This window comes from Mixophyes fleayi, chromosome 7 (assembly GCF_038048845.1).
Source record: "Mixophyes fleayi isolate aMixFle1 chromosome 7, aMixFle1.hap1, whole genome shotgun sequence".
Taxonomy (NCBI): domain Eukaryota; kingdom Metazoa; phylum Chordata; class Amphibia; order Anura; family Limnodynastidae; genus Mixophyes; species Mixophyes fleayi.
Window position 1 is genome coordinate 140,792,100 of NC_134408.1, and position 14,983 is coordinate 140,807,082.

At 38.8% G+C, this 14,983-nt stretch overlaps 1 protein-coding gene across 1 annotated transcript in view; it reads left to right on the forward strand.

Annotated features, from left to right (window-relative positions):
- Nucleotides 1–14,983, forward strand: part of LRP1B (LDL receptor related protein 1B) — a 728,477-nt gene that overhangs the window by 313,254 nt on the left and 400,240 nt on the right. Inside the window, exon 20 of the mRNA XM_075181401.1 lies at nucleotides 8,330–8,512. Coding sequence (XP_075037502.1) covers nucleotides 8,330–8,512 — 183 coding nt within the window. The remainder of the gene's footprint in view (nucleotides 1–8,329; nucleotides 8,513–14,983) is intronic.

Below are 14,983 nucleotides of genomic sequence, written 5' to 3' on the forward strand. Positions count from 1 at the left end.
ACAGGGACTGAGCTATGTACTGAGGACAGTGTGAGAGGAGAGAGAATAGAGGGATCTGTGAGTACACAACAGAGACTGAGCTATGTACTGAGGACAGTGTGAGAGGACAGAGAATAGAGAGATCTGTGAGTACACAACAGAGACTGAGCTATGTACTGAGGACAGTGTGAGAGGAGAGAGAATAGAGGGATCTGTGAGTACACAACAGGGACTGAGCTATGTACTGAGGACAGTGTGAGAGGAGAGAGAATAGAGAGATCTGTGAGTACACAACAGGGACTGAGCTATGTACTGAGGACAGTGTGAGAGGAGAGAGAATAGAGAGATCTGTGAGTACACAACAGGGACTGAGCTATGTACTAAGGACAGTGTGAGAGGAGAGAGAATAGAGAGATCTGTGAGTACACAACAGGGACTGAGCTATGTACTGAGGACAGTGTGAGAGGAGAGAGAATAGAGAGATCTGTGAGTACACAACAGGGACTGAGCTATGTACTGAGGACAGTGTGAGAGGAGAGAGAATAGAGAGATCTGTGAGTACACCACAGAGACTGAGCTATGTACTGAGGACAGTGTGAGAGGAGAGAGAATAGAGAGATCTGTGAGTACACAACAGGGACTGAGCTATGTACTGAGGACAGTGTGAGAGGAGAGAGAATAGAGAGATCTGTGAGTACACAACAGGGACTGAGCTATGTACTGAGGACAGTGTGAGAGGAGAGAGAATAGAGGGATCTGTGAGTACACAACAGAGACTGAGCTATGTACTGAGGACAATGTGAGAGGACAGAGACAAGTTGGAGTTGTACAATAACTAGAGATGGGCGGGCTCGGTTCCCCGAGATCCGAACCCACCCGAACTTTGCCTATCCGAGTACCGAGCCGAGCCGAGCTCGGTACTCTCCCGCCCGTTCGGAATCGAAATCGAGGCAAAACGTCATCGTGACGTAGTCGGATCTCAGTGATCGGTTCTCGTGATATTTGAAAAGCATAAATACCCATCTACACAGCAATCCATCGCCATTTGACAGAGGGAGAGAGCAGGGTTAGGTCACAGGCTGTATTAGAGCAGGGACAGAGCAATAATTGTACACCTTATTCTTTGTATTATTATTTCAATTCTAATGTATTCAATTTTATTATTATTACCAATTCTATTAGCAATTGTTAGAGCAGGAAGAGAGGAGGATAGAGGAGGCTTTTTTTTTTTCTATATTTAGCAGTACAAGTGCTTTGGGGTGTCCCATATTCCCCAGTGTGAAACACTAATTTTTCTGGCTGCCAAAAGTCATATTTAGTAGCAGTATTTATATAATTTTTTGCACTACAAGTGCTTTGGGGCGTCCCATATTCCCCAGTGTGAAACAATAATTTTTCTGACTGCAAAAAGTGATATTTATCAGCAGTATCTATACAATTTTTTGCACTACAAGTGCTTTGGGGTGTCCCATATTCCCCAGTGTGAAACAATAATTTTTCTGACTGTAAAAAGTGATATTTATCAGCAGTATCTATACAATTTTTTGCAGTACAAGTGCTTTGGGGTGTCCCATATTCCCCAGTGTGAAACAATATTTTTTCTGGCTGTAAAAAGTCATATTTAGCAGCAGTATCTATCTATACAATATTTTGCACTACAAGTGCTTTGGGCTCATTAAAATGGAATCAAATCAGTCCACATATGAGCAGAATCAGCAAGCAGGTGCTGGCACCAGTCCTGATGGTAGTGTTCCCAGTACGTCATCTGGTAAAGCCTTTGTAAAAGTACATAGTATTTTTAAATCAGGGAAAAAAAACACACACCAAAACTTTTTTTATCGTGTTGAAGCGAAAAAGAAGTGTAACTGAGGAAAAGTTAACTGACAATAAAAAAAGATTGCCAACATGCCATTCTACACATGCAGTGGCGAAGAAAGAATGAGGCCTTCGCCTTTCTCTATTAGTGGCAGATCAAAAAATGTTACTGAGCCTTCTTCTTGTACGGACACTCGTGACAAAGCAAGACCAAGTAATTTGGAGTCTAAAAGTGGTGCACAACTACTGTTACGCGGGAAAGCCGAGCTGCAAGATAACAGTATGGCATTAGAGGATAATGTATGCTCAGATTCAGAAATGACACCAATCCCTGTGGAGAGTCCATCCACCAATGGGATGTCTAATCGTGAGCATTCTGTTAGTGACAGTGTACCCATAAAGAAGGTTCCTTTCAGCAGTTCTGCTGATGTTTGCCTTAACAGCCCGAGTGTAGCCGGTGATACACAAATTGAGGATGCCACTTTTGAATTAGAAGAGGATGAGGGGGTTATTTGTGTAATGATGAGAATGATGCAGACAGATACCAAATTGCCCTTCTCAATTTTTATCTAGATTCTAGATTCTATAATGGCTGAATAGTTTTCTATTTTACTCCTAGTGGAGAGAGGATCTGATACAGACAGATACCAAACTACCTTTGTCCATTTCTTTTTATATTCTACAGTCTATAGCGGCTGAATTTTTTACTATTTTCTACAAGTGGAGGGAGGCCTATAGAGACAGAAACCAAACTGCCTTTGTCCATTTCTATTTATATTGTACAGTCTATAACGGCTGCATTTTTTTAGTATTTTCTACAAGTTGAGGGGGGGGGGCTAGAGAGACAGAAACCAAACTGCCTTTGTCCATTTCTTTAGATATTTAACTATAAGTGTAGGGTGTAATATACACCCAAAGACGATGGCTGCATCGCCAATATGCATAGGTGGAGAGGAAGACAATCTGGTTTGTGTGTAGAATTAATGACGGCCTACCAGGAATTAAACAGTTTTTTTCATATTTATATTTATATACATTACTTATCCAAGAAACAGGTGGAGCACTAAATTCGGTTATTTTATGCCCAAATACATTGATTTTTAAACAAAATTGCAAAACAAAACCAAACAAAACCAAAACCAAAACACGCAAGGGCGGTTTGGCAAAACCAAAACACGACGGTAATCCAGATCCAAAACCAAAACCAAAATACGGGGGTCAGTGAGCATCTCTAACAATAACAGTTAAACAGACACAGTGCAGCATAACTCCCACCATTACATCACTGACACTGGAAACATCAGCAGTTACTTAGATACATGTTATATTTACTTGAACTGCTTACTAAGAAAAAAAAAGAAATTTATGGGCCCCAACCACGTGCACCACTTTTACAAATAGTTATTGAAATATTCGATGTAGATCTTAAAGTTGTATTGAGAAATTAGGTTATATATATTAATATTAGAGATATCAGTGTTATTAGTAAGGTGAATTTAAAGGTTTGTCAATTGTAAATAGTTTTAAAGTGATAAGATATTGTTTAAAAATAATTGTTTGCTTCTAAAATAAATATCAGAATAATTAATAATAATAAAAGGAAGTTAGTTCAGAATACACTTGTGTCATTTTAAATCTCTGGATAAATCTCCTGACCTCTCTGGTGCATAGAATATCTGAAGTGTTAAAACCAGAAAGAGAACTATCTAATACTGGTAAGGTGCAATTTCAACGTATTACTATAAATAACACCACACGGGGTATTACACAAGTGTCAGTGTGTTATTTTTCTGGGACCCCAAGTGTCAGTGTGTTATTTCTCTGGGACCCCAAGTGTCAGCATGGCTTTTATTATATGAACCAAAAAGAAACAGCTCCCAAAATAATGTGCTGTATTTCTGACAAACACTTGGGGTCCTGATCCGCTGGTAAAAAAAAGATATATATATTTTGGGAAATGGAAAAGTTGATACAGGATTTAAAAGAGGTGCGGATGATCAAACCCTGACAATGCCCTATAGACTGCAACATTGTATTTTCCGCCTACCAGATACTGTATCTTGATTACTTCAGCATTCTACTGTGATTATAAATTTAAGAGCGAGAATCAGACTCCAACCTTCACCTCTGTATTGAAGCAGATGTCTTGAAGTATGAACTGCATCTCTTGCTATTCCCTTGATCTGCTCTAGTGTTTCCTTCTCTTTATAGATCCACAAATCAGGAAAAAAAAATGTTTTTACCCATTTTAATTAATATCTCTGACTGCCGACTTACCCTGTGGCCCTGTGCACTTCATTAATCTTTTTTCTATGTACCATCAGCTGTAGGGAGTTCAGAAAAATCCTTGTCCTTTCTCACTGGCCCTTTCAACACAAACTCTAAACTTTTGGGAATTTGCCTAAATGGAGATAATTGGCAATTAACAGGCTATGCTCACCGCCTCTTCCAGCAATTTGCTTCTACTAAAGACCATTTAGAGCACAAATATTAGTTGATATGTAACACTTAGATGTTCAGCGCAATGTAAGCTGTAGAAATTGGCCTAGAAGGCGTCTTGTCTGCTTTAATCAAAATATAAGCCTTTGAGGTTGTGTGAAGGTACAATTCAAGATATAAATAATGCTAAACAACCTCTTCATTGAAACAGCAAAATTCTATGGTAGCTTCAAAGGTTTTAGGGAACAGTTAAAATCTATAGCACAGATTGACATAATATATGGTGTCATGTATGTTACTATACCACAGATTTACAGATGCGGAAGTTGCTCAATCAATTTATAGGTTCATAGCAGGTACTTGAGAGGGTGGGGTTATCCTGAAAGCAACATAAGCAGAGTAAAATCCCCCAGGACCCTGCTATAGCCAGCAAAGGAGCAGCTATTTCTACTTGTACATAAAAATGCAGAATACTTAGTTGCATTCATTTGCAATTATATGAAAAACCACTCTGCAGATACTACAGATTTGTCAACTTGATTACTGATGGTTTGTTAAGGGGTAGTTAGGAGGAATAATTAATAAAGACCATAAGTGAGGCAATATAGACGTCCTAGATGTGTTAATATAGTTACATAATATCAGACTATATGTGATTACAGAAAGTCACAACCACCAAAGAATTTTAAATCACTATTTCTATATCTCTTGACACGTGCTAGTTCTACTTAACTGTATTTTATATTTTGCTGCTTAAGAAATCCTCGTTTCTTAAATTGATATTTTCAAAAATAGATGAACAAAAGTTATGTTTTCTGACGTTTTAACTTATAGATAGTTCTTACCATTATAATGACCTACTTATTTCATCTTCTCTTCTGCATGTAATTTAATTGGTCCTGAAGAAAGGCAACTTCCCTAGTATGGGGATAATAGGATAAATATAAAGTGAACAAAGTGTTTATGGGAAGATAAATCTATACTAATTTTGATAATACAAAGACTCTTTGTGTAATTTAGACTGGTGCGGTTGTCCTTCTTTTTTTCCTTTTCAATCCCTTTTAGTTTTAAATTCAAGTATTCCTATACTAGTAATACAGATTTTTCAACTTGATTACTGATGGTTTGTTACGGGGTAGTTGTCACTTGAAAGAGGAAATTGTATTTGTGTCTTTCTTCAACTTTCCAGAATTTGAGTCACTGGAATTTTAACATATCTCCATGTTTCATTGCCTGGAAAACTCAATAGTTTTTTGTTTTTTTTTTATAAGTGCGTTTGACTAGGAGCTTCTGCCTTGACCATACTTTAGGGCAGCACGGTGGCTAAGTGGTTATCACTTCTGCTCACAGCACTGGGGTCATGGGTTCAATTCGAACTCATGATCCGAGCGCTGTGAGAGACTATAACTTTGGGCAGCATAGTGGCCTAGTGGTTAGCACTTCTGCCTCACAGCACTGAGGTCATGAGTTTGATTCCCGACCATGGCCTTATCTGTGTGGAGTTTGTATGTTCTCCCCATATTTGCGTGAGTTTCCATCGGGTGTTTAAGTTTACCACACTCCACACTCCAAAAACATACTGGTAGGTTAATTGGCTGCTTTCAAAATTAACCCTAGTCTGTGTGTGTATGTTAGGGAATTTAGACTGTAAGCTCCAATGGGGCAGGGACTGATGTGAGTGAGTTCTCTGTACAGCGCTGCGGAATCAGTGGCGCTATATAAATAAATGATGATGATTATACTTACCGTCTCAATAGGTAAGCGCATGTAAGAGCCAACTAGACGACCTGCGCTTTTAGTTACAATAATAAAATGAAAATAATAGTAAAAAAATAATGAAATTTTTTTTTTTTAACTATTAGCAAATGGAAAAAAAATTGCTGTATTCAAATAATAATTTTTCTTTCATTCATTTTCTTCTGCCATCTCCATCCTAGCAAATATTGTCGCAGTTTGGGGTATCAATACTTTCATAGATAGCGAGAAGCCTTATCTGCGGCGAATAACTTATATTTTACTCTGTTTAATAAATAAAGCCTATTGTCATGTCAGATGTTAATTCTGAAAACGAGCATTAAGCAGTGTGAATTGTGCAGGCTGCTCTCATCATTTACTTGATGTGTGGAGTTGCAAACCTTATTAGCAAAGTACTAGAAAATTAAATTACAACCTTTTGCTTCACTCCTAGTCTCAGAGGAGGTCGCTTCACATATTAACTATAAAGTGTTTTTCAAATAACAAAAAACTCTCAGATCGATCTGTTTGTGCAGAAAATACATTTGAAATAGAAAATCATTAGATAGTGAACCATAAAAGATGGTGAAACATTGTTTTATGGTTTCGTCTTCGTACCGCAAGTCATTGAATTGCTTGAGCGTCTTATTTCTTGGTCATGTAACAATATATATGATGAGCAGATCAAATTATGGCTCTCCAGTTCAGTCAATGCCATAACACAAAGGACCACTTGTGATATATATTTGTCTTTGTAAATGTTGTCTACCTGGAACGGAGTTTAGATTCAGGGAGCACTCCTTGTGACTCTGTTGCTGTCTCTGAATACTTTTTAAAAAATTAAAATGACATTCTCTTAATAATAATAAAGTGGACCTTTAAGTATTGATTAAAAAGCTGAGTAAATCAAATTTTAACACTAATGTACAGTATATCAAATTATGTGCTTTTCTGATCTGATAGACATACACAAAATAACAGGGCCAATTATATTTAAATAAATATGTTCTCCATGATCACTTACACCCAGAAGGAAGCCAAGTGGAGGGAGGTGCTTCTCTAACATAGCAGACTGAGAGGGACTGACAGCTTGCTGATCTTGCTCTGCAGAAATACGCTATGTGGGTTGGGTGATTCAAACGTAGAAGCAAGACCAGTGATGTCACAGCAGCTTAAATGCCTGCAGTCTCAGCTTTTATTTTAACAAAATCAAATTCAATTAGAACACTGTCCTAAAGATGTGGGTGAACTTTAGCGGTCTGTGGTGGAATTAGGATGTACTACTTTACTTTTTAACACAGTTACAGTGGAAAGTAAGCTTAACACCGAACAATTTGTGTTGCCTTCCCCATTGGAGCTTTCAGTCTAAATCCCCTAACACACACACAAAGACGAGGGATCATTTTGTCAGCAGCCAATTAACCTACCAGTATGTTTTTGGTTTTTTTTGGGATGTGGGAGGAAACTGGAGCACCCGGAGGAAATCCCAAGCAAACACGGGGAGAACATACAATCTCCGCATAGATAAGGCCATGGTCGGAAATCGAACTCATGATCTCAGCGCTGTGAGAGACAATAACTTTGGGCAGCATAGTGACCTAGTGGTTAACACTTCTGAATCACAGTACTGGGGTCATGAGTTTGATTCCCGACCATGGCCTTATCTGTGTGGAGTTTGAATGTTCTCTCTGTGTTTGCGTGGGTTTCCTCCGGGTGCTCCGGTTTCCTCCCACACTCCAAAAACACACTGGTAGGTTAATTGGCTGCTATCAAAAATTGATGCTAGTCTCTGTGTGTGTGTGTGTGTGTGTGTGTGTGTTTGTGTGTCTATATTAGGGAATTTAGACTGTAAGCTCCAATGTGGCAGGGACTGATGTGAATGAGTTCTCTGTACAGCGCTGCAGAATTAGTGGCGCTATATAAATAAATGATGATGATGAACTTTCTGGTTTCAACACGTGGATAGGCAAATTTTGAGGGGTTTAAAGAAAGTAGTGCATTGTACTATGGAAAAGCAGGTCCATTTTAAAGAAACTCTATTATTAAACTCATATAATTTACATTAATGTTTAATTAGCTATTTTGGGTGTATGACATTTTGCATGAAAAAATTATATTTTGTTAGTGATTATCAAATAGTGCACTATATGTTAAAGCATAAAATATTTTGGAAAATCATGGTGGTTTCCCGTTAACGTAAACACGACTATACGTTCACTAACAATACTTAGTGAGCTCTTCAGTCATTTACTTTTATGTTTGAAGAAATAATTATGAGAGTGGTTTTCATTGAATATTGTTTTTACTTTGGTATCCAGTGATGTTATAACTGTTGTCTGACATTAATGTTCTCTCCTTTCAGCAGTGCCTTCATTGGGATCTTGTGAAGGAAACCAGTTTCAGTGCCAGCCAGATGGGAACTGTATCCCAGAACTATGGCTGTGCGACGGAGAGAAGGATTGTGAGGATGGCAGCGACGAGAGAGGCTGCAACGGGACTCTGCGGCAGTGCGATGCCAAGACTAAATTTGCATGTAAAAATACAGGTACTTGCAAGGAATAATTTCTACATTAGAGACTGTTTGTATCAGCAATGTTACTATTTTAATTAATTATTGGAGTTGTGTAGTAATTGAGCTGGTCACGTTCAGGGGTGTGTAGAGATGATAAGGGCATCTTTACATGACTTTGTTGAATGTGACGTAACTATGCAGCACGTTTTTTTGAGTATCGTTCCTCTGTGAGAGAGTGTTTCTACTGCGGAAATCACTGTCGGGGGAGCTAATAATGGCAGGATCACTGGATGGATTTTAAAATTGGTTCAATGCTTTTCCAACAAAGAAATTATAATGAGCAAATAAGCCATTTGGGGTGAGTGATCCGGAGGGATAATGTGATTACCATCTATGGGGTCAGGAAGGAATTTTTCCATCCCTTGAGGTTAAATTGGCAGATGGTTTGTTGTGACTTAAGATGGGTACACACTACATGGTTTTCGTCCAATAATCGGCTCAATCAGCCGACATATGACCGCTAGTTCAAAATTCGGGTCAGTGTGTGTAGTGACACGATGGTCGAAAGTCTGCCCAAATGGATGATTGTCGCCTCATTTGGTTGGTCGTAACGTTTAATATTTTCGTTCTAATCTCGTTTCCGTTGTGTAGTGTGTAGAAGTTTCCGACTGATCCACAACAGTGAGTACGAAATTACAGTCATTGCTCACGACAACATGGCTGTAAAAAGTCGCTAAAGGGGCGTCCGCTCTTCCCTTTATCGTCCTAAACAAGGCTAGTGTGTATGCAGTCCATGGACCGAGCGATCGGACCATCGATCGCATGTAAAATCGCTCGGCATAAAAAGTTGGTTGAAATTTCTGTAGTGTGTTCCTAGCTTTACTCTGGATGAACACATATAAAACTTTTCTGAAAGACTGATCTTGATGAACCTTTCTTCAAGTTCACGACTGTGTCACAGTAAGATTATTGTATCGTGTTTTGTACTTTATTATATCAAAGCGCTAGTTGAATTAAAATATGTGGTGTATCAACTTCAAATTCAAGGGAATCCATAGCAAAGCTGTATAGACGCCTACAGAATCCATATGCATACCCGTTATGGCTGAAAAATGTTGGCGCCGTGGAAAGCCCTGTGTGGCCTTAATGGAAACAAGTTTCTTTGAAATGTCAGGCTGTTTAGGATGCTTACTTTTATTGTTTCACTGCATGCATTAAGCAATCTGCATCGCTGTGCCATGGTTCAGTTCTACAACCATCTGGCAGGAGAGACACCTGGGGCCCCCCAGGCACGTGCGCGGAGACTGCTAGATTTGCAGAACTCTGAAGAAAAATAGGAAGTAAACAGGCATAAATTTTACCTGACAATGGCTTGGCTGTAACTGAAACAGCTGGTAATTCTCCCATAAAGTTGAAATATAATTGAGATGTATTTCCTCTTTAGTGATACTTAAAATAGAGTAAATAATTCAGGCTTTACACAAAAAGCCTAGGTATGTTTTATAAATCCGGTTAGTATTCCTTTCCTGGGAAGGTGACTCTTTACATGCAGCTCGGCAGATACAAGGACAAGTTCTCAACATTATTAGAATGATTACTTTTTGCTTTCATGTTTACTGATGAAAAGCAACGCATCCAGAGCAAACATTACTGGCTATTACTGGTTATATGCTGTAAATTATTTACAAAACACCCAAGACTAAAATCAACGTTTATGCAGATTGATAACTGAATGGCGTGCCGTCGCGTTGAACTCAGTGTTTACACGCTCTGCACAGAGCAGGCAGCGACAAGTCCAAGTTGTTGTCATACGATACACAATGTCCCTAATGTACATTCAGAGTCCCACATGTTATAGATCTGTCCCTGGACATGTGCCTATTTTTTTTTCTGTATTAACCAATCCTACAATTAAATTAATCTTTTCCTGCAAGGTAGATGAGATTGTTTCCATCTGTTCTTGTTCTCCTAGTCTTATAAATTAAGATTTATTGTAGAGTTTCATTTAAACCCCCCAAAAAGTTAATTATAACCAAGTTTAGTAAAGGGTTTTGTAGTTCTCCAAGACAGTCTTGTGCGTGTCTTGCCTGGATGCATCTACTTATGACAATGAGCAGAAGTGATTTTAAATCTATTCTATATGAATAGTTGCATTGTTCTCAATGTTGGTCCTGCCCACAAAATTGCAGCAGGAGGTCAAGCGGCAAGTGCGGGGGCTTGGCGCAGTGAATCACATAATTTTGGCTGCCCCGAGGCCCAATGCCATTATGGTGTCATTGCATCATCAAGGTCCCCATTCCCTCGGACGTGGACAGTACGCAGGAGGTTGGCCTGCGATCCTGGGGGGGTCCGGGAGAGGTGCTCAGAATTCTGGAGTCATCCGGACATTCCGGGAGAGCAGGTAAGTATTCTCCAGCGTTTGTAGATGACAAGTGAGCTTCACATACACGGAATCAAACAAGTACAAAAATAGCTGCTTGTTTTTAGCAAAACATAACTGTAGCTGCCTCTATTCATGATCCCTCCTACCTGCTAAAACTGTTCAAATTAGAGATGATTGGGCTTGGTTTTCTGAAAACGGAGCCCACCCAAACTTAGGGGATCCGAGTAGGCTCGCGAGCCAGCTCAGTACTTTCGTGCATCCTCGGATCTGAATCGAGGCAAAACATCATGGTTGAGTTGTCAGATCTCAGAAACAGGGGTAGCAGTGTTCCTGTCACTCTCCAGTCTCCAGTGACATTGCTCAATACCATTGTTCACACAGAAACGGGTAGTAGTGTTCTTGTCACTCTCCAGTCTCTAATGCCATTGCTCATACAGAAACAGGAGGGGTAGCAGTGTTCCTGTCACTTGACAAAAATTGACTGGAAATGACTGGAAATTAATGTTATTGAGGTTAATAATAATAATGTAGAAACAAAAAAAGAGCCAAATTATGTGATTTTAGAAAAGAAAATAGGAATTTTATAAAAATATGGATCCAAAACCAAAACACACGAACACACGAGGGCGGTTTTGCCAAAACCAAAACCAAAGTACAAAGTTTGTTCAAAATAGGTCACTAGCAAAAAATAAAAGTAAACGGAAAAATAAAATCAACACCAAACCATTTATCTGCGGTGCCCTAGACAGCTGCCTTGTTTGACTATATCAAACCTCTAAATGATCCCGATTTTGGAGGGACATCCCAATTAATGGGCCATGAAAGGGGCGGGGCTGAACAGGAAAGTGGGTGGAGTTTTGACAAAATTTGACCATTTATGACAGAGTTTGGGCTGAACTGTATTCTAAATGATGGGAGGTATGCTCTGAGGTAAATAATACATAATAATACATAATAATTTGGCTGGATGCTCGTTGTTAAAGATTGTAAATATGAGTCATGTGACAGAAGTGGGTGTGGTTTTTTCATAATGCAGAATATAAAATTAAGTAAAATTGTAGTTTTCTTTTAGCTAAATACGCTAAATACAACTAATAATGATGCAGTAGGTCCATAGCCAATAAAGTGTATGTAAAAACTAGATATTTATCCTGCTGTATAGAGTATAGTCCTGTTATCAGTATATAACAAAGTCTTTAACCTGAGTGTCTGTTAATCCAATGCATATAGTATGATGGCAGAAACTATGAGAAACGGCAGTAAATGTAGAGTTCGTTAAATTAATATTAGTGATGCAATGTCCACATCCTTATAAATTGCAGAAATTTATATTAGTGATGCAAAGTCCACGGGCCTGATTCATTAAGGATCTTAACTTAAAAAAACGTCTTATTTCAGGATCCTGGACAAAACCATGTTACAATGCAAGGGGTGCAAATTAGTATTCTGTTTTGCACATAACTTAAATACTGACTGTTTTTTCATGAAGCACACAAATATCAACTTTAAATTTCAGTGTACAAATAAGCTATCAAGTATTTGTGTGTTACATGAAAAAACAGTCAGTATTTAATTATGTGCAAAACAGAATACTAATTTGCACCCCTTGCATTGTAACATGGTTTTGTCCTGGAGCCTGGAATAAAAAGTTTCTTTAGTTAAGATCCTTAATGAATCAGGCCCCACATCTTTATAATTTTAAGGAAGGAATATTTGATCCTGTATATGATTGTTACTGGTATAACTGGCTCCTGTATTCTCAAGTCTCACCAATGATTGTCTTACAGCAGCTCACACTGTAGGATTATTACTTCATACCAGAACTGCCCCAAACTGTTCTTAAATGTTTTTAATCTAAATGTTCATCAGATTGTTTGGAATATTGTGTGTATTATGATATGTACTTGCACATTATGGATAAGCAAATGTGTTTAGGTTTGTTTTACCAAAGCCAAGGTGCACATTTTGCACGAGGTGTAGGTGTCGCATGACGGAACGTGGACAGGAGCAAAACGTTTGTACCAGTTTCAATATTTTGAAGTCGACTAATCCGTTTGCAACAGACCACGCTCAAAGCTATTTTTGCATTCGGACCAATATTGTCTTTTAAAAGGTCTTTTTTTTTTTTTAACAACAAGCTCTAGAAATCTCTTTCCATATCGGTAAAATTGCATTTTAAATGGCTGTTTAAAAAAAAAAAATTAAGATTTTTTAATGGGTTCACCTAAAATCGCGAATCTTCCCACAAAGCGAAACACACTTAAAGATTCTCAGCATGATGGTCAGTGAAGGCAAAACACACGTAGACAGCATTATCAACTCCATAGTTACCTATTCTCCGAAAATTTCCAGGAGGCTCCCGAATTTCGGGGAGTCCTTCCATACTCCCGGAGGAGTAGGCAACCTCTTGTGACTTGTGGTCACTCGCGCCATTAAGCCCCGCCCCATCATTCATTTTATAATAAGGGCGGGGCCCTCCTACACTTGTCACATGACCTGTTCTCCGGGGATCTTAAAAGTTGTTAAGTATGATCGACTCATACATGCAACTTTACATTGAAGAGAACTGTATGCATAGGAAAACGGTGCTAAGAACTGAAAAGAAGAGAACCAGGAAAGATTATTGTTCAGAATTATTATTACTGAGAAATCTATGAAACTCTATCACAGAACTTAGTCCCATATTAGTGACTGCTTCATTGAAACTGAAAATCGTCCTGGTGCTGTGGCGATAAACATGTCTGGGCGAAGCTGGTGAGGTCACCCTGGTTAATAACACTCTTATAGCGCTACCTAAACCTTGTATCTTCTACGTGACAGTGTATCACTAGAGACTTGCTCCCATTCAGTCAGGTCTGAGCACAACATGAGATATGTCATACAGCAGATATAAGGCGTTGGTAATATAATATTATATCTATTTTCATATACAGGCAGTTTACTGCGTTTCTTATATTACAAGGATCCAGATTACATTGCTACACATATAGTAACATTAAAACAAAAGGTTTTGGTACATGTCAGACCTGGTAATTAAAAGCCCATAGATCTGGGGATAAATGTATCAAGCTGAGAGTTTTCCGGCAGGTTTGAAAAGTGGAGATGTTGCCTATAGCAACTAATCAGATTCTAGCTGTCATTTTGTAGAATGTACTAACTAAGTGATAGCTAGAATATGATTGTTTTTTCAAAGCCGCCGGAAAACTCTGAGCTTGATTCATTTACCCCCTGGACTCTTTATTTTTGATTGAAAGGTGAATACATAATATTATTTACAACGAAAATAAAACCACATCAGGGTCAAGACAATAGAGACATTTCCAAACTGGTACATATTGGGTGTGCTACCAGTGATTGGCGTTTTAGATGCCGTTTTTAGGCATTGGTGTCTGGTCACTCACGGGTCACAAGTGGCCACACACAGACAATAGAACTAAAAAATGATTATAGAAGGCGCTGACATTCTTGTGTAATGTGCATAAAACTTAGACAGTTATTTATTAATTAATGGGGTTTTGCATAAGCACTTAATAAAAACTAGAGATGTTCACTAGCCCCCGTGTTTTGATTTTGGATCTGGATTAACTTCGTGTTTGCGTTTGGTTTTGGCAAAACCACCCTCGTGTGTCTTGGTCTTGGTTTTCGATCCCTATTTTTTCTAAAATCCCTTTTTTTTTCTAAAATCACATAATTTGGCTCTTTTTTTGTTCCTACATTATTGTTAACCTCAATAACATTAATTTCCAGTCATTTCCATTCAATTTTGGTCAAGTGGCAAGAACACTGCTACCCCTCCTGTTTCTGTGTGAGCAATGGCACTGAGCAATGTCACAAGAGACTGGAGAGTGACAAGAACACTGCTACCCCTGTTTCTATGTGAGCAATGGCACTGAGCAATGTCACTGGAGAATGGAGAGTGACAAGAACACTGCTACCCCTGTTTCTGTGTGAGCAATGGCACTGAGCAATGTCACTGGAGCCTGGAGAGTCACAAGAACACTGCTACCCCTGTTTCTATGTGAGCAATGGCACTGAGCAATGTCACTAGAGACTGGAGAGTGACAAGAACACTGCTACCCCTGTTTCTATGTGAGCAATGGCACTGAGCAATGTCACTAGAG